A 21,921-nucleotide genomic window follows, 5' to 3' on the forward strand; every position below is an offset into this window, starting at 1 on the left:
CCAAAAGACTCCACTCCAAAACTGCTAGAACTTGTACAGGAATTCAGTAAAGTGTCAGGATATAAAATCAATGCACAGAAATCAGTTGCATTTCTCTACACCAACAACAAGACAGAAGAAAGAGAAATTAAGGAGTCAATCCCATTTACAATTGCACCCAAAACTATAAGATACCTAGGAATAAACCTAACCAAAGAGACTAAGAATCTATACTCAGAAAACTATAAAGTACTCATGAAAGAAATTGAGGAAGACACAAAGAAATGGAAAAATGTTCCATGCTCCTGGATTGGAAGAATAAATATTGTGAAAATGTCTATGCTACCTAAAGCAATATACACATTTAATGCAATTCCTATCAAAGTACCATCCATTTTTTTCAAAGAAATGGAACAAATAATCCTAAAATTTATATGGAACCAGAAAAGACCGCAAATAGCCAAAGGAATATTGAAAAAGAAAGCCAAAGTTGGTGGCATCACCATTCCAGACTTCAAGCTCTACTACAAAGCTGTCATCATCAAGACAGCATGGTACTGGCACAAAAACAGACACATAGATCAATGGAACAGAATAGAGAGCCCAGAAATAGACCCTCAACTCTATGGTCAACTAATCTTTGACAAAGCAGGAAAGAATGTCCAATGGAAAAAAGACAGCCTCTTCAATAAATGGTGTTGGGAAAATTGGACGGCCACATGCAGAAAAATGAAATTGGATCATTTCCTTACACCACACACGAAAATAGACTCAAAATGGATGAAGGACCTCAATGTGAGAAAGGAATCCATCAACATCCTTGAGGAGAACACAGGCAGCAACCTCTTCGACCTCAGCCGCAGCAACATCTTCCTAGGAACATCGCCAAAGGCAAGGGAAGCAAGGGCAAAAATGAACTATTGGGATTTTATCAAGATCAAAAGCTTTTGCACAGCAAGGAGACAGTTAACAAAACCAAAAGACAACTGACAGAATGGGAGAAGATATTTGCAAACGACATATCAGATAAAGGGCTAGTGTCCAGAATCTATAAAGAACTTAGCAAACTCAACACCCAAAGAACAAATAATCCCATCAAGAAATGGGCAGAAGACATGAACAGACATTTCTGCAAAGAAGACATCCAGATGGCCAACAGACACATGAAAAAGTGCTCCATATCACTCGGCATCAGGGAAATACAAATCAAAACCACAATGAGATACCACCTCACACCAGTCAGAATGGCTAAAATGAACAAGTCAGGAAATGACAGATGCTGGCGAGGATGCGGAGAAAGGGGAACCCTCCTACACTGTTGGTGGGAATGCAAGCTGGTGCAACCACTCTGGAAAACAGCATGGAGGTTCCTCAAAATGTTGAAAATAGAACTACCCTATGACCCAGCAATTGCACTGCTGGGTATTTACCCTAAAGATACAAACGTAGTGATCCGAAGGGGTACGTGCACCTGAATGTTTATAGCAGCAATGTCTACAATAGCCAAACTATGGAAAGAACCTAGATGTCCATCAACAGACGAATGGATAAAGAAGATGTGGTATATATACACAATGGAATACTATGCAGCCATCAAAAGAAATGAAATCTTGCCATTTGCGACGACGTGGATGGAACTAGAGTGTATCATGCTTAGCGAAATAAGTCAATCGGAGAAAGACAACTATCATATGATCTCCCTGATATGAGGGAGAGGAGATGCAACATGGGGGTTAAGGGGATAGGAGAAGAGTAAATGAAGCAAGATGGGATTGGGAAGGAGATAAACCATAAGTGACTCTTAATCTCACAAAACAAACTGAGGGTTGCTGGGGGGAGGGGGGTTGGGGGGGGTTATTATGGACATTGGGGAGGGTATGTGCTATGGTGAGTGCAGTGAAGTGTGTAAACCTGGTGATTCACAGACCTGTACACCTGGGGAAAAAAATATATGTTTATAAAAAATAAAATTAAAATAATAAATAAATTTAAAAAAAAAGAAATATGTTGAAGACATATTTCCCACCTAACGATTGATTTTTTTTAAAGATTTATTTATTTATTTTAGAGAGCAAGAGAGCAGGGGGAGGGGCAGACCCAATGGGGGGCTCAATCCCAGGACCCCGAGATCATCACCTGAGTTGAAACCAAGAGTCAACGCTTAACTGACTACCCAAGTGCCCCCTTAATGACTGATTTTTTTTTAATTTTTTATTTTTTCATTAATATATAATGTATTATTAGCACCAGGGGTACAGGTCTGTGAATCACCAGGTTTACACTTCATAGCACATACCTTCCCCAATGTCCATAACCCCACCATCCTCTTCCTACCCCCCTCCCCCGAGCAACCCTCAGTTTGTTTTGTGAGATTAAGAGTCTCTTACAGTTTGTATTCCTCCTGATCCCATCTTATTTCATTTATTCTTTTCCTACTCCCCAAACCCCCCATGTTGCATCTCCATTTCCTCATATCAGGGAGATCATATGATACTTGTCTTTCTCTGACTGAATTATTTCACTAAGCATAATACCCTCTAGTTCCATCCATGTCGTCGCGAATGGCAAGATTTCATTTCTTTTGATGGCTGCATAGTATTCCATTGTATATATATACCACCTCTTCTTTATCCATTCAACTGTTGATGTACATCTAGGTTCTTTCCATAGTTTGGCTGTTGTGGACATTGCTGCTATAAACATTCGGGTGCACGTGCCCCTTCGGATCACTACATTTGTATCTTTAGGGTAAATATCCAGTAGTGCAATTGCTGGGTCGTAGGGTAGCTCTATTTTCAACTTTTTGAGGAACCTCCATGCTGTTTTCCAGAGTGGTTGCACCAGCTTGCATTCCCACCAACAGTGTAGGAGGGTTCCCCTTTCTCTGCATCCTCGCCAGCATCTGAATGACTGATTTTTTAATTGAGGTATAATTCATTATTTTTTTATGCTTCAATGATAATCCATCTTATAGATATACAATATTTTGTTTATCCATTCATGTCCATGATGGACATTTGGCCTATCTCCACCTTTAGTTATTGTGAATAGGGCTCCTATAAACATTTGTGGACACAGTTTTGTTTGAACATTTTCATCTCTTTTGGTTATACAGGAGGGGGATATTTTGGTTATCTTGCAATTCTCTGTATAACTTATTGAGGAACTGCCAAACTGTTTTCCACAACATCCAAACCATTTTATATGCCCACCAGCAAGGTAGGAACATCCTAATTTCTCCACATCCTTACCAGCATTTCTTCTTTTCCTTTTCTTTCTTTCTTTTTCTTTTTAAAATTACATTCATCTTAGTGGTTATAAGATGGTCCTTCATTGTGGTTTTCATCTGCATTCCCCTAATGACTAAGGACACTGGGCATCTTTTCCTATGTTTCTTGACCATTCGTATCTCTTCTTTGGAGAAATGTCTATTCAAGTCCTTGACCCATTTTAAAATTCGATTGTTCGATTTTTTGCTGTTGAGTTGTAAGAGTTCTTTATATATTCTGGATTGTAGACTCTTATTAGATAAGTGATTTGCAAATATCTTCTCCTATCCTATGGGCTGTCTTTTTACTTTCTTGATAATCCTTTGATGTACCCAAGTTGTGAATTTTGATGAAGTCTGAATTACTTATTTTTTCTCTTGTTGTTTATGCTTTCGGTGTAATATCTAAGAAACCACTGTGAAATACAAGGTTGTGAAGATTCTCCCTTATGTTTTCTTCTAAGATTTTATGATTTTAGCTGGCAGAGTTAGGTTCTTAATCCACTTGGGGTAAGTTTTTACACGGTGTGTGACTTAAGGTTTCAACTTCATTCTTTTGTGTGTGGATGTCCAGTTGTCCCAGCCCTATGTGTTGAAGATTCTTGTTTCCCACTGAATGTTTTTGGGAACCTTATCAGAAATCAATTGGCAATAAGTGTGGGTTTATCTTAGTTCTAGTCCATTAATCTGTATGTCTATTCTTATGCCATTACTACATTATTTGGAGTAGGGTAGCTTTGTAGTAAGTTTGGAAATCAGAAAGTGTGATTCCTCCAGCTTTGTTCTTTTTTTGAGATTGTTTTGGCTATTTGGGGTCCCTTGCAACTCTATATAAATTTCAGCATTTCTGCAAAGGCCATTGGGAATTTAATAGTGATTACAATAAGTCTGTCACTTTGGGTGATATTGTCATTTTAAAATCTCCCAGGGACATGGCTGGCTCAGTTAGTAGAGCACGGGACTCTTTATTTCAGGGTCATGAGTTCAAGCCCCACATTGGGCACAGAGTTTAGTTAAGAAACAATAATTAAGTCTCCCAATCTATGAGCATACAGTATATTTTCCTGTATTTAAGTCTTCTTTAATTTCTTTCAGCAATGTTTTACAGTTTTCATTGTAGATCTCTTACATCTCCATGGTTAAATTCATACCTCTCCTCTAGTACATTGCTTTTCCAAATTTTTTGTCCATTTTTAAATAATTGGGCCATTTGTTTTCTTATTACCAAATTTGTGACAGGTCTTTATATAGTCTGGATGCTATTCTCATCAGATATATGTTTTTACAAATGGTTTCTCCAATTCTGTGTCTTAACCTTTCATTTTCTTAACAGTGTCTTTCAAAGACATTGTTTTTAATTTTGATCAAGCCCAGTTTATCAATTTATTTTCTTATTGTTTGTGCTTTTTGTGTCTTATCTAAGAAATGTTTGCCAAACCCAAGATCATAAAATCTTCTCCTGTTTTCACATAGAAATTTTCTAGTTTTAAGATTTTATTGTCTATGATCCACATTTAGTTAATTTTTGCATAGACTGTGAAATGTGGACTTTTGAATCTAAAATGAAACATTTCAATTTCTATTTTGTTACTTACTAGTTGCGTCATATTAGACAAAACCTGCAACATTAACCCCAGTTTCTTCATTTGAAGCAAAGATAGTCATATTTATTTCCTGATCTGTCAGAATTGTTGTGAGGAGCAAATGAAAAGAAGTAGAAAAGTGCTTTCTAAAATCAGAGCATAAATGTTAACTATTATTTCTAGCTGACAGCAGCAAAATAATGATGATAGAAGAATGTGTCTTAATTGGGGGAAAGCCAGAATTCAAACAATTACTGGCAGTAGAGTGAGGTGTTTGGAAGCACTGGCTTTTCAACAGACCTGTGGCTGAATTCTGGTTTTGCCACCTCTTGGGGGAAGAACCTCACGGAAAGTACTAAGCCTCTACTTCCCAACTTCCACATCTGCGCAATGGGGAAGGAGTGGACACTCCACAGGGTGCTTGCAGGCTGAAGGGGAGTTAAGTACAAAGCCCAGTGAGCTACACAGACTAGGGGATTAATAAATGGCATTTTTTGTAGGGCGCCTGGGTGGCTCAGTTGGTTGAATGTCTGACTCTTGATTTTGGCTCAGATCATGATCTCCGGGTCATGAGACTGAGCCCTGTGTCGGGCTCTACACGCAGCCAGGAGTCTGCTTGAGATTCTCTCTCTCTCCCTCTCCCCCTCCCCCAACTGGCACTGCATTCTCTCTCTCTAAAATAAATAAATATATTTTTAAAAATAAATAAAAAATAAATGGCATTTTTGAGAGAGAATGACTATTAGAGAGACTATATAATGAATATATATACACACACATAGTATAATAAAATGATCATGTGGGCTGTCATGTTTATACAGGTGCTTTAGACCAAGGTACAAAGATCAAGGTGAAAATAAAGAATGCACCTTGCACTCTCCCACCTCTGGGAAAGTACACCTGCTCTTGGAACATCATTCTAACATCATTCCCTTTGCTTGTCTGACTTCATTTTCTAGGATTTATTTCTAGTGACGTCTTCTCTTAGGAAGTTATGTGTTACCACTCTCCTCACACTGTCTGTTTGGGCGCCTGGGTGGCTCAGTTGGTTAAGCGTCTGCCTTCGGCTCAGGTCATGATCCCAGGATCCTGGGATCGAGTCCTTCATTGGGACCCTTGCTCACTGGGAAGTCTGCTTCTCCCTCTGTCCTTCCCCACTGCTCATGATCTCCTCTGTCTCTCTCTCAATCTCAAGTAAATAAATAAACAAATAAGATCTTAAAAAAAATTCTGTGTTCACAGAGTGTATTATACATACTTTTTTATAGCAAACCACACTATCTCGTGATTATCTGCTCTTCAGTCAGCTTTGTTGATTATACTGCCAGCTCCTTGAAGGAAGGGAGCTGTCTTTGAGCCTGTCAAATCCCACATAATGTCTGGCATAGGCTAAGAGCTCAATATAGGTGTGTGAAATGGAAACTTGCATATATATTATTAATTTCTAATGTGGACATAAATAGATCTTGGCAGCTGAACTTTCTTGTTAGTTTTATAGCATAATACTGATGTTGACCCTCAATAGATCTAGTAGACTTACCCTTTATGGAACAGTTCTGGAAGAAGGCCTACTTCTCTTGGAGTGTCCACATCCATACGGTAACACCCGTCACCAAGTTTGAAGTAATAACATGGACGACAGATGAACAGATAGAGCATTTGTCCAGGAGAAATGACACAGCTCACCTTAAAAAGTTTTCCATCAACGAATGCTGCTCAAAATAATTAGTTCTTCTGAAAAACCATGATACGGAATATACGGCAAGGTCGGTCTCAGGAGTACTTAAGAAAAAATGATTTAATTAAATGCCCATGCGTTGAAACATTTAACAGTTTGCATAATATGGAATTTTGTGAAAAGAGGAAATAGTGGCTCATAGAAACTTCCATTAAACTGTGACTGTACCTCCCTAATTCCATGATCAGAACTTCTCAGCCAATGATCTCACACACTTGCGGCCACCTCATAATAAACTGAAGCAATCGTCAGTAACGAGCTGGTGACAAAGAGGTAGTAGATGACACAATGGAATGGTTTGGGCTGACACCTGTTATGTGCCTTGCTCTTGAGGGACTAGGTCATGCCAGAGTGCACCGATCCCAAAGGGCCTCTTTGTCCCACCATACTTTACCAGAAACTCATGACCCATAGGCAAGAGCGCTTTTATGGCCATAGTTTCATGCCAGGAAATGTTGACTCATGGCATAAATGGCAGAAGTGTGTTTAAGTACCAAACACTAAAGAATGTGCAGGTCAGTCTGGGAATAAACAGCAAGAAGCTGAAAAATGTATAAGCTTAAAAAAAAAACCAAAAAAACAAAAAACTGACAAGAGTTCCTTGCATCCGCAGAAATACACGTCTTTGGTCTCACCTTGCTCTGTTATTCAACAGTCCCAATGGTGTGACTAAGGGTCATAGCACCTGGCACTGAGTCAGTCCTTCAGAAACATGCCTTGTCCAAGGCTATTGGCATAAGTGAAGAAGAGAACACAGAGGAGAGAGAGCAACTCTAAAAGGAGAGTAAGAGAAACAAAAAAGTAGGAGAGCAAGTGGCCATGAAGAGAGGTAGTCAAGGGGCACCTGGGTGGCTCAGTCATTAAGCATCTGTCTTCAGCTCAGGTCATGACCTCAGGGTACTGCAATCGAGTCCTACATTGGGCTCCCTGCTCAGCGGGGAGTCTGCTTCTTCCTCTCCCACTTCCCCTCCTCCTGCTTGTGCTCCCTCTCTCTCTGTGTCAAATAAATAAATAAAATCTTAAGAGAGAGAGAGAGGTAGTCAAGAAAAGAAAGCAAGTGACAGGGACACTCGACCTAAGCACCAAGGAAATGATCCCACGTCCTCTCTTCTTCCTTTTGTTAACCCATTTAGTAATACCTCCTGAGAACTTGCTTCGTCTTGGCATCTGTGGTAAATGCTTTCCACCGTGTTGCCCCATTTCAATCCAACCACAACCCTGGGAGGCAGGTTCAGTCGTTACTGGTTACAGATGGGCCCTGGAGCTGGGAGCACCAGTCTACCCTGCTCAGAGTCCCACCATGAGCTGGGCTTTGAACTGAAATCTGTCTGAAGCCAGAGTCCAAGATCACACATAATCAAATCATTAAAAATCCAGAAATTATAAAGCACAAATGGGGAGAAAAATCACAGGACCAGTGGCAGTATGATTTTACCATGTACACGAACTAGCAAGCAACACAGCAAGCAACGTACTTGAACTGATAAATACAATGATTATTATTATTTTTTTTTAGAGTACTTATCCCGGGAGGCCATATGCTTGAATCTGTCACATTTAAGAAAAGTATCAAAACTGACCATCCATTTTATTCAAAAGATTTAAGTCCAAATGGCTTTGTTCCTAAAACAGCAAATTCAAGCTCAAATTTGAAAGACCTGATCCAACCAATGACAGGTCGAAGAATGCACTCCAGGCTCTGAAAGCCGGACTCCATCGTGTTGGAATAAGGGTGTAGTTTATAAGGTGACTGACTGCTTTCAAGAGGACAATCCTTGGGGTTTATAGTTTTGGCATTTTCATACAATCAGTCACTGTCTTCTATTTCCAACCCACACAAAATAAGATATCAAGGGCGATATAATGGAAAAATGCATATAAGAAAGAAAATATGAACTGTCATTTGACCTTCCAGGGTTGACTTAGACACCACGACACACCCGAGATCAATCTCACGGGACAAGAATGTAAGTACTGGGGGATCTTGGGCTCTTCTGGGTGCATACCTTTCCCCCCACGGAACCCACACAACTAAGGAAAATTTTGGCTATAAGCTGTTGTATGTTTTTTCTTCTCTCTTTTATTCTTTCTATTCCTGGTGAGGACTATGCCAACTGAGGTAATGAGGAAGCCAGAATGGGGAATTGCACTAAAAAGGGCAAAGAGTTACTTGTTTAAGAGGAAAAAAAAAGAAAGAGGATCGAGTCAAGAGTGAAGAATGTGAACAGGAAGCTGAAGGAAAGACAGAAGGGAAGAAAAGAGAATGAGAAAAGAGACTTCCAAAAGTGCTGGCGAGGATGACAAATGTTGGCTATTCTTTAAAGTTTCAAAAAACGTACTTGTAAAGATTGGAGTTACAGGCCCACCTTGGAGATACCGAGGGTTCGGTTCTAGACCACCACAGCGAGGATTGTAATAAAGCCAGTCAAATGAAATTCTTCTGGTATCCCATGCATATAAAAGTTATGTTTACACTATACTGTAGTCAATTAAGTGTGCAGGAGCACTATGTCTTTAAAAATGTACATACCTCGATTTAGAAATATATTATTGTTACAAAACGCTCTCCATCGTCTGAGCTTTCAGCGAGACATAATCACTGAGCACAGGGCACCATCATAAATATCATAATAAGGAAAAAGTTTGAAATATTGTGAGAATTATCAGAAGGTGACACAGAGACAGGAAGTGAGCACATTCTGTTGGAGAAAAAAATGGCGCCGGTAGATTTGCTTGACCCAGGGTTGCCAGAAATCTTAAATTTGTAAAAAAAAACACAGCATCTATGACATGCAATAAAGCCAAGTGCAATAAAATAAGATATGCCTGTATTTTAAATTTCTTTTGGTTGTGGAGTTGTGTTTCCCTGACTGCAACACAAGACCAGGCCATGAGTAGTTCTTGATTTATGCAGGATATAGTAGAATAACCTTTATAGCAAGTACTCTAGACGGGGGACTCAGGGGAGGACTTTAGGTTGATTATAAATCCTCATAATTGTATGAAATTTCTGTGGTCACGTGTACATGCATACTTTGAAGTGATGAGAACCTTCATGCTCATAACTTTTATCAGATTCCTTTTTTTAAAGATTTATTTATTTGAAAGAGAGTGAGCGTGCGAGTGGGGGTGGGGGAGGGGCAGAGAGACTGTGGAGCCAACTCCCAGCTGAGCGTGGAGGCCGACTGGAGGCTCCATCTAACGACCCTGAGATCACGACCTGAGCAGAAATCACGGGTCTGAGGCTTAACTGCACCACCCGGGGCTCCCCAGCTTTTATCAGATCCTTAAAGAGATCGTGATTCTTCTTACAAAATATGAACAGACAGCCACTGGGGAGAGAGAAGACACCCTCTCAGGGCAAAAGACCAAGTTAAAAAAAAAAAAAACGTAACCACAGAAGAAACCTGATTTCTAATTGTACTACAAAACTTCAGATGTTAGTCCAGATCCATTTATTTTGCCCGAGATACCAATGTATTCCTTCCCTCCCCGTAAATTCCTCTCCTGATTTCCTTGGTATTTGAAAATAACATTCAGTGGTGAGAGGTTTTTTGTTGGTTGGTTCATTTTTAAAGAAAGTACTCCATGAATGTGCTAAATAAAGCAGGGGAAAGAACCACTGGCATTTTTGGGGACTCAAGAAAGGTGGAGGGAAATCAGAGTTCAACTCACAAGCACATCATTCACGGTAGTTGGAACAAGGCATCACGAGAAGCTCGGAAATCAGGGAGGAAAGCACAGTAAATATCAGTGAGTATGAGGGTCGTCGGACTGATCACCTGTGCCGTTGAGGTAGACGGAAAGACATCTCCAGTGATGACTCTCCTACTGAAAGCATCAGCGCATCACGCCGGTCACAGAAGCCTTCATGCAATGCATCATGGCTTAGACATCCCATTCTACTAACTGGATGGACATCTAAATTCTGGAGGGCAAAGAGCGCCCATGGGAGGACTGAGAACCATGAAAACCTGCCATTGCTTGGCTAAGTTTGTTCGAACCACCTACTCAAGTGTTTTAGATGAACCAAACGGGAGGCACAGAGCAGCTCCTGAGTCTTTCACACACGCCTTCCTCCTTCATCTGCCTCATTCCTCCTGGCAGAGCAGCACCCACAAGAACACACCATTATCTTACTCAAGACCAAAAATTCAGCTCAGGGTCTCAGGAGAAGGCCATCAGCAAATCAGACATAGTCTTTTGGGGTTGGGGGAGCTGAGTCCCAGGCATGCCACCGGCATTCGTTAAATGCTTATTGAGTCAATGAGTAGCTAAATGAGTAAACTACAGACCTCTTTCCCCCCTTCCATCACTGCGGTTCTGTAACTTTCATTCTAATCCCCAGCACCTGTGAAGATGATGTGGCAGGCCCGAGGGAGAATGAAGGACTCAGCTGGTGGGAAGACTGGCTTTGTCCCTCTGAGCCAAGGGACCTTTGGGAATTTATTTCATGGCTTTGAGGCCTCAGTTTTCTCATCGATAGACTGGGTTAAAACTGGCAATCTTGTCAGGCTACTTTCAATGTTAAATGAGATCCCATGTTTGAAGGGCCTAGCTCCTGGTCTGCACACTATGGGCGCCCATGCTCCCTCTCTCTCTCTCTCCCTCCTCTCCCCTACCCTGCACAGTGCAGAGATCGCAAAAGAAGAGAAAAAAGAGAAAAAAATAAAATGAATGGAGACAAAAGATGGGGAATCCATGCCACCCACTGCTGCCTGGGGTGGGGGATGCCAGTTCTGTGGTTCCTTGAGGATTTCATAAAATAAGGGTTTGAAGAGCTCTATTATTTGTTCATCAGAAAGAGGGGCGGGAGGGAGGGGGCTGAAAGGGGTGGGAGTGTGAAGAATTAGAGCCCTTTGGGATGGAACAGGAGAAGGGGGGAGGAAAAGAAAAGGAACACAGGGTAGGACCCAGACTGGAAGAAGACACGGATGGGATTTTCTCAGTATGGGGACTGCACCTCTGCTCAGAGGTGAATGGAAGTTCAAAACCAAAGGGTTGTTCCTCTTTCTTTTCTGTTCCTGTTCCTACACAATCTTCCCCTTCAGTCTACACATGTAGGAGACCATACTCATGCACGTGCATCTGTGCGCTTGTTGAAGGTAGAGCATGTGTTCTGGGACGGCAAGGGAAAAGGGCAGCACACATTTATGTCAAATTTCAAAGGTTACAATGGAGCTTTGAAAAGCACTGGCGAGATGTTCTCTTGGGATTAATAACTGAAAAGTAGTTAAATCCTATTACGTCTTTGGACCTGTCATTCCTTATTCCTTTCTTTAAGGTGATATGGGAGATAATCTGTCTATCTATCCTCTATCTGTCATCTGTCTACCTACCTACCTACTGTCCATCTACCTATCACCTACCTACCTACCTACCTACCTATCATCTATCTAGCATCACCTTCTTCTATCTCACCATGTAGGCAAGATCTCTGCCATAAAGAATAATGTTACACTTTGTAGAATGATGCTCAAGGTACTATGGGTAGGGTAGGAATATTGGAAAATTCAAACTTCTAAGTTCTAATGAAACAACTTAGTCCCTTTTAGACTTTGCAGCCAATGCAGATTTTGTGACAACAGAGTTATAAATGCACTGGGCTCATTTCAAGAGAGAACATCCAAATTGTAATAAAAATCATGGCTAGGGTTTGGATGTGGTTTGTATTCCGATATTTTTTATTAAATTTTGTGATACTGCACAACTTCGGATGGGTCATTTTGTGGTTAGGGCCTATTTCTATTAACACATGACATTTGAAGAAATAAATTGATTTTAACCCATCTTTTCAGCTCATTATTTTGTGGAAGTCACAAGAATATTTACAAATTGCAAAAGAACTTGCTGTGTAATACATCCAGCTTCAAATTATAGCAACAGGATGATGTCCCTGTTTTCTTTTACAAGCCGACCTACAATTGAGTTACTAGCACTTAAAGACATTCGCTATCGAGATGGTTTTCTTTTTTTTTTTTTTTTTAGAGATTTTATTTATTTGACAGAGAGAGATCACAAGTGGGCAGAGAGGCAAGCAGAGAGAGAGAGAGGAGGAAGCAGGCTCCCTGCAGAGCAGAGAGCCTGATGTGGGACTCGATCCCAGGACCTTGAGATCATGACCTGAGCTGAAGGCAGAGGCTTAACCCACTGAGCCACCCAGGTGCCCCTCGAGATGGTTTTCAATGCTTTTAAAAGGAAAGAGTAAAGTCTTCTAAAGTGACCATGATACATTTAAGTAAATATTTTCCCCAAAGGTTCCCTGTATAATTGAACTTGAGAAGACACAGGTAAACACACAGGCACGCCATAGTATTTTAGAAAGTAATTTACCATTTCCTCTGATTTTGGAAAGCCCTACATGTAAAATATACAGAATCTGTTGCAATTTCTCACAATACCCTTTTTCCTAAAGGTTTCCCAAGTTGGGTGCCCAATAGCCAGGGCTATTCCCTCAACCAGCTAACCAACGGGCTCGGAGCTCTTAGGGGGAGAAAAATCACTGCTGCTTTTCTCCTCTGTCTTGCGCTCCACTGTCCCCCAAATGGCTTTACAATTGAGTTTACAGATCAAAAGACTTTTTCTACAAATACTCACAAACTTCTGTTGGTATATGCAGAGACTTCCGGAAAAGTCAACATTTACTTAGAGTGAAGAGCTTGGATCTGAGCTGGTGGAGGGATCAGCAGGTTTATCTAACCCAGAAAAACAACTCGAGCAGCTGAACTACACAGGTATTCATCTTGGTCCCCCCAAGGAGCTTGGCTGGCGGCAGTCAAAACCAAAGTGGGAACTTAATAAAAATGAAAATTGTGGTAGCAAAATACACTTACAAGGTTAATGTGACCTCTTGCAGAAAATTTGGGAGGTTAAAGTGGTTTCTATGTAACCACAGTCCTGACTTAGGAAAACCCCAGAGAAACAGCTGCATTTTGATCTACAACTTGCCTTGCCTGAATACGAAACCCCAGCTTTTCAGGGTGTGTGAGTCTTGCGATGCTGGATTTTGAACATGACCTCAGGGGAAAACTGTATGCAGCTCTCATTGAGAAATAACTGGGCTAATAAGACCCGTAGAAGTTTACGGTTACACATGGGGCAAACAAATATTGGCTCCAGGGATCCCAGGGTTCTGTTCTTGGACTACGGAATGACAGAGAGGAGAAAAAGGGAGTACTGATGAAGAAGATTGTGTCTTCGCACGCATGTTCTCTTACCTGCGAATGTCTCCACTTCTGGCACTGGGTCGCAACTGGCCGAGGCAGCCCTGGCAAGATACCTTCCAGCTGCTGGAAGATGAGCCCCTGCACGTCCTCAGTGTCGTGCTCCAAGTGGGTGACTCCAAAGGGGACAGTGGTGTGAACCACAAGGGAAGGCCCGACTTCGGACGACTCTAGTGTAAGAGGAACACAAAGACGCGGCTTGAAGCAGGTCAGAGGGAAACGTCTGTTAGCCTTTCAAATCAGGGTTAAGATCGAATCACAATAAGCAGACCATAAATAGTCCATAAATAGACCATAAATAGGGGGAAACAGATTCTAATCCCTGACCACCAAGTTAGACTATCTCTGAAATTCAAAATCAAGCTTCTCTGAAGAGGAGGACAGAGTCACGATATATATTAGAGAAAAAATTTTCAGATCCTACTAGAGAACCAGAAGGAAGGGGAAAAGGAACATCTAGTAATTTCTGCCTCAGGTAAAATCACCATCTCTCGTCCACTAAATTATAAGTTCCCCAGGGCAGGAGCTGTTTCTCAGGTATCGCTTATACTCTCCTTGAATTCTGAGAACAAAGTAGATGTTCAGTAAACGCTTCTTCATTGTCTGTTAAATGGATTGCAAAATATTTTGTTGAAATTATATAAGTGACAGAATAAAATATGTTTACCACGTTCAAAAAAAAAAAAAATCAAGCTTCTCTCTAAAAATGGGCTTGACTTCCGAACATTCTTTATCTTTGAAGCAGCACTAAGAGTAAAATCATCCTCATTCATCCCACGAACTACTTTCCATTTTTGTTTGCCATGGAGTTTATGTGTTTGTTTTGCAACATTTCCACGAATTCAAATAATGCACGTCACCTTCGTCTCTTTCACTCTTTGGTGGAATACAGAAAAGCGAATGAAGTTTTAGGTTGAGAGCAAAGTGGCTGAGGCATTACAAAACACAGTCTTGACAGGGACGTTAAGAGTCTGCCTGTTGTTATGATTTTAAATCATGTAGAAGAGAAAGTTGAGGGGAGGCAATCATAGATCTAAAAATGCATGAAATAGGGGAGCCTGGGTGGCTCCGTCGGTGAAGCGTCTGCCTTCGGCTCAGGTCATGATCCCAGGGTCCTGGGATCGAGCCCCGCATCAAGCTCCTTGCTCAGCAGGGAGTCTGCTTCTCCCTCTACCCGCCCCCCACTTGTGATCTCTCTCTATCTCTTTCAAAAAAATACATAAATCTTTAAAAACATAAAATGCATGACATAATAAGACATTTGGTTCTCCCCCACCCCTCGCTGAAAGAAGAGAATATTGAAGTGTGTAAGGTCTGACAGGGGCTGGCAAGCCTGATTCTGAAAATTCTCATTTTGGACTGTCGAGGGTAAGACAACGATCTAGATGAGCCGGGTGTGTTTGAACAATTTTACACACTAAAAATATTCCGTGGCACAACATCAAGCCACTAACTTGCTACAGGCCCGCTTACCTTCTTTCCATTTCAGAGTTTTTGTTTTGTTTCATTTTCTGTAAAATCAGAATCTTAGTACTGATCCCACAGGTCTGTGGTGGGGATTATGAGATGAACAGCCGGGAAGAGCTCAGCACAATTTCTGGCACCGACCGGGGGCTTCATCTAGGGGACCCACGAGATCGGAAGCAATACTCCCGATAGAGACAAAAGAAAAGGTCCCGTGGTCTTGCCTGAATGATAGCGCTTTTTTTTTTTTTAAGTGCTTCATTTTCCCACTGCTCTCTGCCCAGAGAATCCTGGATTGTGAATTTTACAGCAGAACGCAGGGGAAGGGGGAGTCCCAAAGCGCTGTGAGCATTTTAAAGCCAGGTGAGGGCTTCCAAATATTTTTATATGCATGAGATAGGAGAGCTGACTTTGGAATCCATGCGGTAAATACAGTGTAAGGAGCCTGTCCCCACAGGGGCTGGAACAACACGGAGGAGGACACGGAGGGACCACCTCTGAACATTCCATGTTAAACCCTCCAGGCTAGATGTTAGCGGTACCTCACACAGGGAAGGACCCAGGAGTTCAAACCCTCCAATCTTGTCACCCATGGGGCAAGGACAGGCTCAGTCCACACAGCATGCAACTCTTGGCCTCAGGGGCCTTGAGTTCAAGCCCCATGTTGGGTGTAGCAATTACTTCAAAATGAAATCTTAAAAAAAAAAAAAAAAATTTGGTCACCCATCTCCCCCCAAGGAGTGTTATTTTGGTTCCCAAGTAATAGATTCAGGGAGGCTTCCTCCCAGCAAGGGGGTGTCAGCCCCATCCCCCTTCCGTTGGGGACCAAATCTTCCCAAAGACAGAGAAAACTACTGGGTCAACCTTCGGAAGCACAAGAGTCGGAGTTCAGAGCTGGATTATGGATGGCAGGCTTCCAAGGAAAGTGAAGGCTAGCCGCGTGCTGGGAATCTGAAGGTTGCGCTGACCCAGCCATTTTGATGGGGGGCTGGGGGGAGGGTTGGGAGTGGGGGAAACTCGTAAAATGATTGAGGGCCGTGATGGTGCCTTGCCAGGTTTCTCCCATTTACATCAGCCATCCACTCTAAGAAAAACAGTAAAAAAGGAAATTTAAGACCCAAAATGAAACCGTTCTTGCATGACAATGAGAGAAAACCTGGCTCTTGTTTTTATTGGAATCAAACAAAAATTTTCCAGAATTTAGATTAAAAGTTGAATCGATGCAACCTGAAACAATGAGTTTGAAGGGACCGCTCCCTTTGCCCCCTCCTTCCACCCCCCCCAAATGAAAGGGTATCTTCAGAAGCTAGGGCCCCAAAATACAAACAGCCAACCGGAGTTTAAACGTGACTCGGGTTTGGAAAGAGACCACTGGGAACAGCCACAAGTAAGTGAGTAGGGTTCAGAGCCCCGAGTCATTATAGTCCATATTTTTGGGTCACTGGGAAGGTGGTAATAATGTTACCTTTCTTCTCCTTCTCTTTATTCAGTTTAATAAGCACAGCACTTCACTTTTGGCATACGAAATGTTAAGTTCTCGTTAAGACGACAAATGTTTCTGTCCACTGGGAGATCAGGGGCTTTAGTGGGAAGGTAAGTACTTGAACCTGAGCACCCTAACGGCCCAGTGGTCCCGGACAACTTAATCTCTGGGGCCTCACCTTCGCACATCAATTAAAAGGGAACATTACTATGTACCTTACAAGGCTGTCACAAGTGTTAAATGGATGAGGACACATAAAACCTTTCTTCAGACAAGAAGTGCTACCCAAATGCGACAGACTCCCAGATCATACTCTTGTTTCGGCCTCTATGCCATAGCAAGAGTCGCTTCAGAAGGGGAAAATAGTGTTGGCTTCTCTCAAAGCTTGAAGACTGATGATTGTATCAACACCCCAGGAACCGTGGCAGACTATTCCTGGATACAGACACAGCAGTTTTTATATATTTGTTTATTGTGGTAAAATAGACATAATCTAAAATTCACCACTTTAACCTGTTTTAAGTATGCAGTAGTCTCGCATTAAGTACACCCACATTGCCCTACAATCATCACGGACGTGGGTACCCAGAGCTTTTTAATCTCTCCGTGTCAAGTCTACACCCAGGAAATGCGGAGCCCCTCCATCCCCATTCCCCCAGCCCCCGTCAACCACCATTCTGTTCCTCTCTCTGATTCCCACTACTTGACGTGGCTCATAGACACGGAATAATATGACATCCTTTCAGGATGGGTTTATTTCATCTAGCATGATGTCTGTAAGGCTCACCTGTGTTGCAACAAGTGTCTGAACCCCCTTCCTCTTTAAGACGGAATTATTCCAGGGTACGGATGGACCACGTTTTGCGTACTCAGTCATCTGTCCATCCATTTATGCGTTCTTCCGCCTTCTGGCTGTTTTGAATGAGGCTGATATGAACACGGGGCACCCATATGTATTTGAGGCCCTGCTTTCCCTTCTTTTGGGTGTGTGCCCAGGTGTGGGATGGCTGGACCATATGGCAATGCTATGTTTAAATGTCTGAGGAACCACCGTATCGATTTCCCACAGCGGCTGCCCCATTTCCTCATTCCCACCAGCAAGGTACAAAGCGTCCAATTTCTCTGCATCCTCGTCAACACTTGTTATTTTGTTTTATTTGTTATAATAGCCATTAGTCCACAGTTTTGAATGGGGTCAAAGAGCTAAGAGTTGGTTAACAACAGCATGAGCCCCAGCGTTAGCAGTGGGGCAGAATTTCTGTCTACGGCCGATGGAATACCGAGCTCAAGAAGGCCCTCCAGGGAAATACTTACAAAGCTGTCCCCTGTCCCCCAGACAAAAACTGAAATTTATCTTAAAATAAGGACATGAGCTGCCTCAGAGCCACGGTCAGATCAATCATAAAAAGAACCACTAAGAGGTTAAACACACTGAAAGACACAATGCTACTTATAACAAAATACATTTGTTTAAAGACTTTATCTCTTCAGAGAGCAAAAGCGTGAGGGGTAGAGAGGGGCAGGCGCAGAGGAGAGAGCGTCTCAACCAGGCTCCACGCCCAGCACAGAGCCTGACGCTCGATCCCACGACCCTGAGACCGTGACCTGAGCTGAAATCAAGAGTCAGACACTTAACGGACTGAGCCTCCCAGATGCCCCAATAAAACCATTTTTAAAAGAAATCCTGACTCAATTGTGTTGAGTCAAAGAATGTGATCTGTATGATACTTTAAGATCTCTGCAATGGCTTCAAACATCATCAGTTTTCCTAAGTGTTACTGTGTGCTTGAGTGGTTTTTAGTCATTGAATTAAATTTTAGTTAAGTCTGCTAGGACAATCTTATCAACTGTGTGGTTCTAATCAACTAAGTTCTTATGAATTGTCTGCCTGATCAATTAGTGAAAGAGGTATATTAAACATCTGTCCTGAATATGGTAAAATTCCCAGTTTCTCCTTTTAGTCCTGACAATGTTTGCTTCATACTGAAGCTGTTACCAGTTTCCGGCTATTTCCTGATGCCTTTTAACAATCCTCTGTGAACATCTTTACATTTAGAAATGCCTTGAAGTTTATTTTCTATTTTTTATTTGTTCCACTCTTCCAACATTTGTTTCTTTTTAAAATTTTTTTAAAAATTGCCTTCTTTTTGTTTAAACCGCTTTTACCCTTTATTTCATTTTTCCTCTTTCCTAGTTTGGACATTATATACTTGGTTTCTGTTTTTAGGGATTACCCATAGACTTCAGCATCCAAATTAAAGTCAAAAGTTAATATGTTTATCCTTCTCCAGATTCATATAAGAACCTTTGACTACTTTAATTCTGATTTTATGTTTTATGGGGTTTTTTGTCTGTTTGTTTGTTTGTTTTTGTCCATGATTCATGAATTCAGCTTTTTAAAAATAAATTCAGTGTTTGTATTTATCTATCCACAGCTTCCTTCATGGATCTCACAGCTTGTCTCTAGAGTTATTTTCCTTTTCCCAAAGTATCTCATGTTGAAGTTCCTTAATGAGATTCTGTTGAAGGCTTTTGATTTTCTAAAAATGTCTTTATTTTACTGACATTTGCGAAAGATAGTTTTCCTTGGCATGTAATATAATACATTGAAAATATTTGCTCTCAGCACTTTAAAGATACTGTTCATATAGGTTAGCTTGTACTGATGCTATTAAGAAGTCAACTCCATTGGACTGCAGATCTCTGAAGGTAATTTTCCTTTTATATCTGGATGTTTCTATTGTTTTCTCTTTGCCTTTGGGGTTTTGCAGTTTGACTTGGCTATCTTGAGATGTTTCTTTCTGCTTCTGTTCTTTGACTTCCTTGAGTTTTCTTAATCTGGAGACTCAGTTTTGTCATGAATTTTGGAAACAATTCTCCCTGTTCTTTCTATTCTATCTTCGTGGAACTTGGATTAGAAATAGAGCAGACGCTCTGACTCTGTCTTCATGTGTCTTGGGTTTCTTTTTAATATTTTCCATTTCTAACTCTCCATGCTAGATTCTATGTGATTTCCTCTGATTTACCTTTCAGTTTACTCTTCTCCCTTCATCTGTGTTTTTTTCTGATATTCCATTTGTCCCTTGAATTTCAAATTTAAATATTAAATTATTTAAATAATTAAATATTAAATAAGTAACTATTTAACTTAAATATTAAATTATTCTTCATCTGTAAAAGTTGTGTTTTTCAGATCCGCATGATCCATCTGGATTGTTTCTTTCTCTTTTATTTCTCTAAACGGGGTCAATGTGTTATACTGTGTGTTTGGTTATTCCCCAATCTGTGGTCTTTATGAGTCTGAGTCCCCTTTTCGTTGTGAGGGATGGCTATCACCACATGCTCATGATGGTGTCTTCCTTGTGCGTTTTGTGATTTCTTTTTTTTTTTTTTCTTATTGTGAGCCTAAAGTTCCTAGCAACTGCATCTGAGAAATTCTCCGAGGCCTCAGCTTAAAGAGTGTTCCTTTAGAGATTTACTTATGCTTCTGACAGATGCCTTGGGGGCAATACTGCCCATCACTGCTTTAACTAGAATTTTGGAATATTCTGGCAGAATGAATTCTTGCATCAAGTCTGCCTGACGGTGGTTATGTGGTCTGGCATCTCAGGGGAGACATTTCATTTCTTTTCTTGTTTTTTCCACCCCACTCAAGGACAGGCAAGCATCTCCATTGCCTTCTTCTTCCAGATAGGATATATCAGATACAGAGAAGTTGTTTATTCTTATTTTTAGAGAGAGAGCGTGAGACAGTGAGCACCAGCAGGGGGAGGGGCAAAGAAACAGAAAGAAAGAGCATCTCAAGCAGGTGCAGAGCCTGACCCGGGGCTCTATCTCATGGACCTGACGTCATAACCTGGGCTAAAATCAAGAGTCAGATGTTTAGGGGCACCTGGGTGGCTCAGACGGTTGAGCGTCTGCCTTCGGCTCGGGTCATGATCTCAGGGTCCTGGGCTGGAGCCCCTGCATCGGGCTCCCTGCTCAGCGGCGAGCCTGCTTCTCCCTCTCCCTCTGCCTGTTGCTCCCCCTGCTTGTGCTCTCTCTCTCTCTGTCAAGTAAATAAATAAAATCTTAAAAAAAAAAAAACCGAGCAGGTTTATTTAAAAAAAAAAAAAAGAAGAAGAGTTGGACACATAATCCACTGAGCCACTCAGGCGTCCTCAATGTTGAGAAACTTTTAAATCTTGAAGAAACAGAGTGATTTTTCTTGGAAGACAAAAGTTATCAAAATTATCTCAACATAAAGAAAATTAGTATAAACCAAAATATATAAAAGAAATTGAAAACACAGTCAATACATTAATTTTTTAAAAATGGTTTCAAGATCTGGTTGCTTTACTTGTGGTTTGTTTGAAATTGTCAAGCGAGCATAATGTTTATTATAGACATACACATCATATTTACACATATAAATATATACACAATACTGCAAGTTATTTCTCTATTAATATTAACAGGCACATTTTTTCATATTAGGAGGCATAATTAAGAAAAACATGATAATCTCAATATATATATAAAAGTCATTCACTAACATTTAATATCAATTTATTGGAAAAAAGATACAACATGAGAAAAGTTACTTTCTCAAAACCTGATAGAATATCTTTCTAAAGCTGATGATTTATATCATACTTTACAATGAAATGATACAGATATTTATCAGAGTAAAATCAGCATAAACCAAGGATGCTAAGAAAGACTGGTGTTAAATAACACTGCTCTGGTCAGTGCATTAAGATAAAAAATAGAAATAAAATTTGTAATACTAGAAAGAAAGGAAGAAAAATCATGTAATTGAAAACAACAGTGACCCAACATGAAAGCCTTCAAATAAATTTAAATATTTTTTTAAAGATTTATTTATTTATTTGAGAGACAGAAATCACAAGTAGGCAGAGAGGCAGGCAGAGAGAGAGGAGGAAGCAGGCTCTCCGCTCAGTGGAGAGCCCAATGTGGGGCTCCATCCCAGGACCCTGGGACAGTAACCTGAGCCGAAGGCAGAGGTTTTAACCCAGTGAGCCACCCAGGTGCCCCAAATTTAAAGATTTTGATGTTAAATCGATTTCCCTATATACCCACAAGAATTAGTAAGAAAAAAATATTAATTAATTACACAAGAGTTTTTGGAATTTGAAGAAAAATGACCATAAAGGGAAAAATAAAGCAATGAGAATATTTCC

The 21,921-nt window shown here is 40.9% G+C and overlaps 1 protein-coding gene across 2 annotated transcripts in view; it reads right to left on the reverse strand.

Annotated features, from left to right (window-relative positions):
* RNLS (renalase, FAD dependent amine oxidase) overlaps positions 1-21,921 on the reverse strand; it is a 269,551-nt gene that overhangs the window by 36,153 nt on the left and 211,477 nt on the right. For both annotated transcript variants that reach the window (XM_032883033.1, XM_032883032.1), the window contains exon 6: positions 13,786-13,961. In XM_032883033.1, the coding sequence (XP_032738924.1) occupies positions 13,786-13,961 (176 nt within the window). The remainder of the gene's footprint in view (positions 1-13,785; positions 13,962-21,921) is intronic.

This window comes from Lontra canadensis, unplaced genomic scaffold (genome assembly GCF_010015895.1).
Source record: "Lontra canadensis isolate GAN:19392208 unplaced genomic scaffold, GSC_riverotter_1.0 scaffold85, whole genome shotgun sequence".
In the NCBI taxonomy this organism is placed as follows: domain Eukaryota; kingdom Metazoa; phylum Chordata; class Mammalia; order Carnivora; family Mustelidae; genus Lontra; species Lontra canadensis.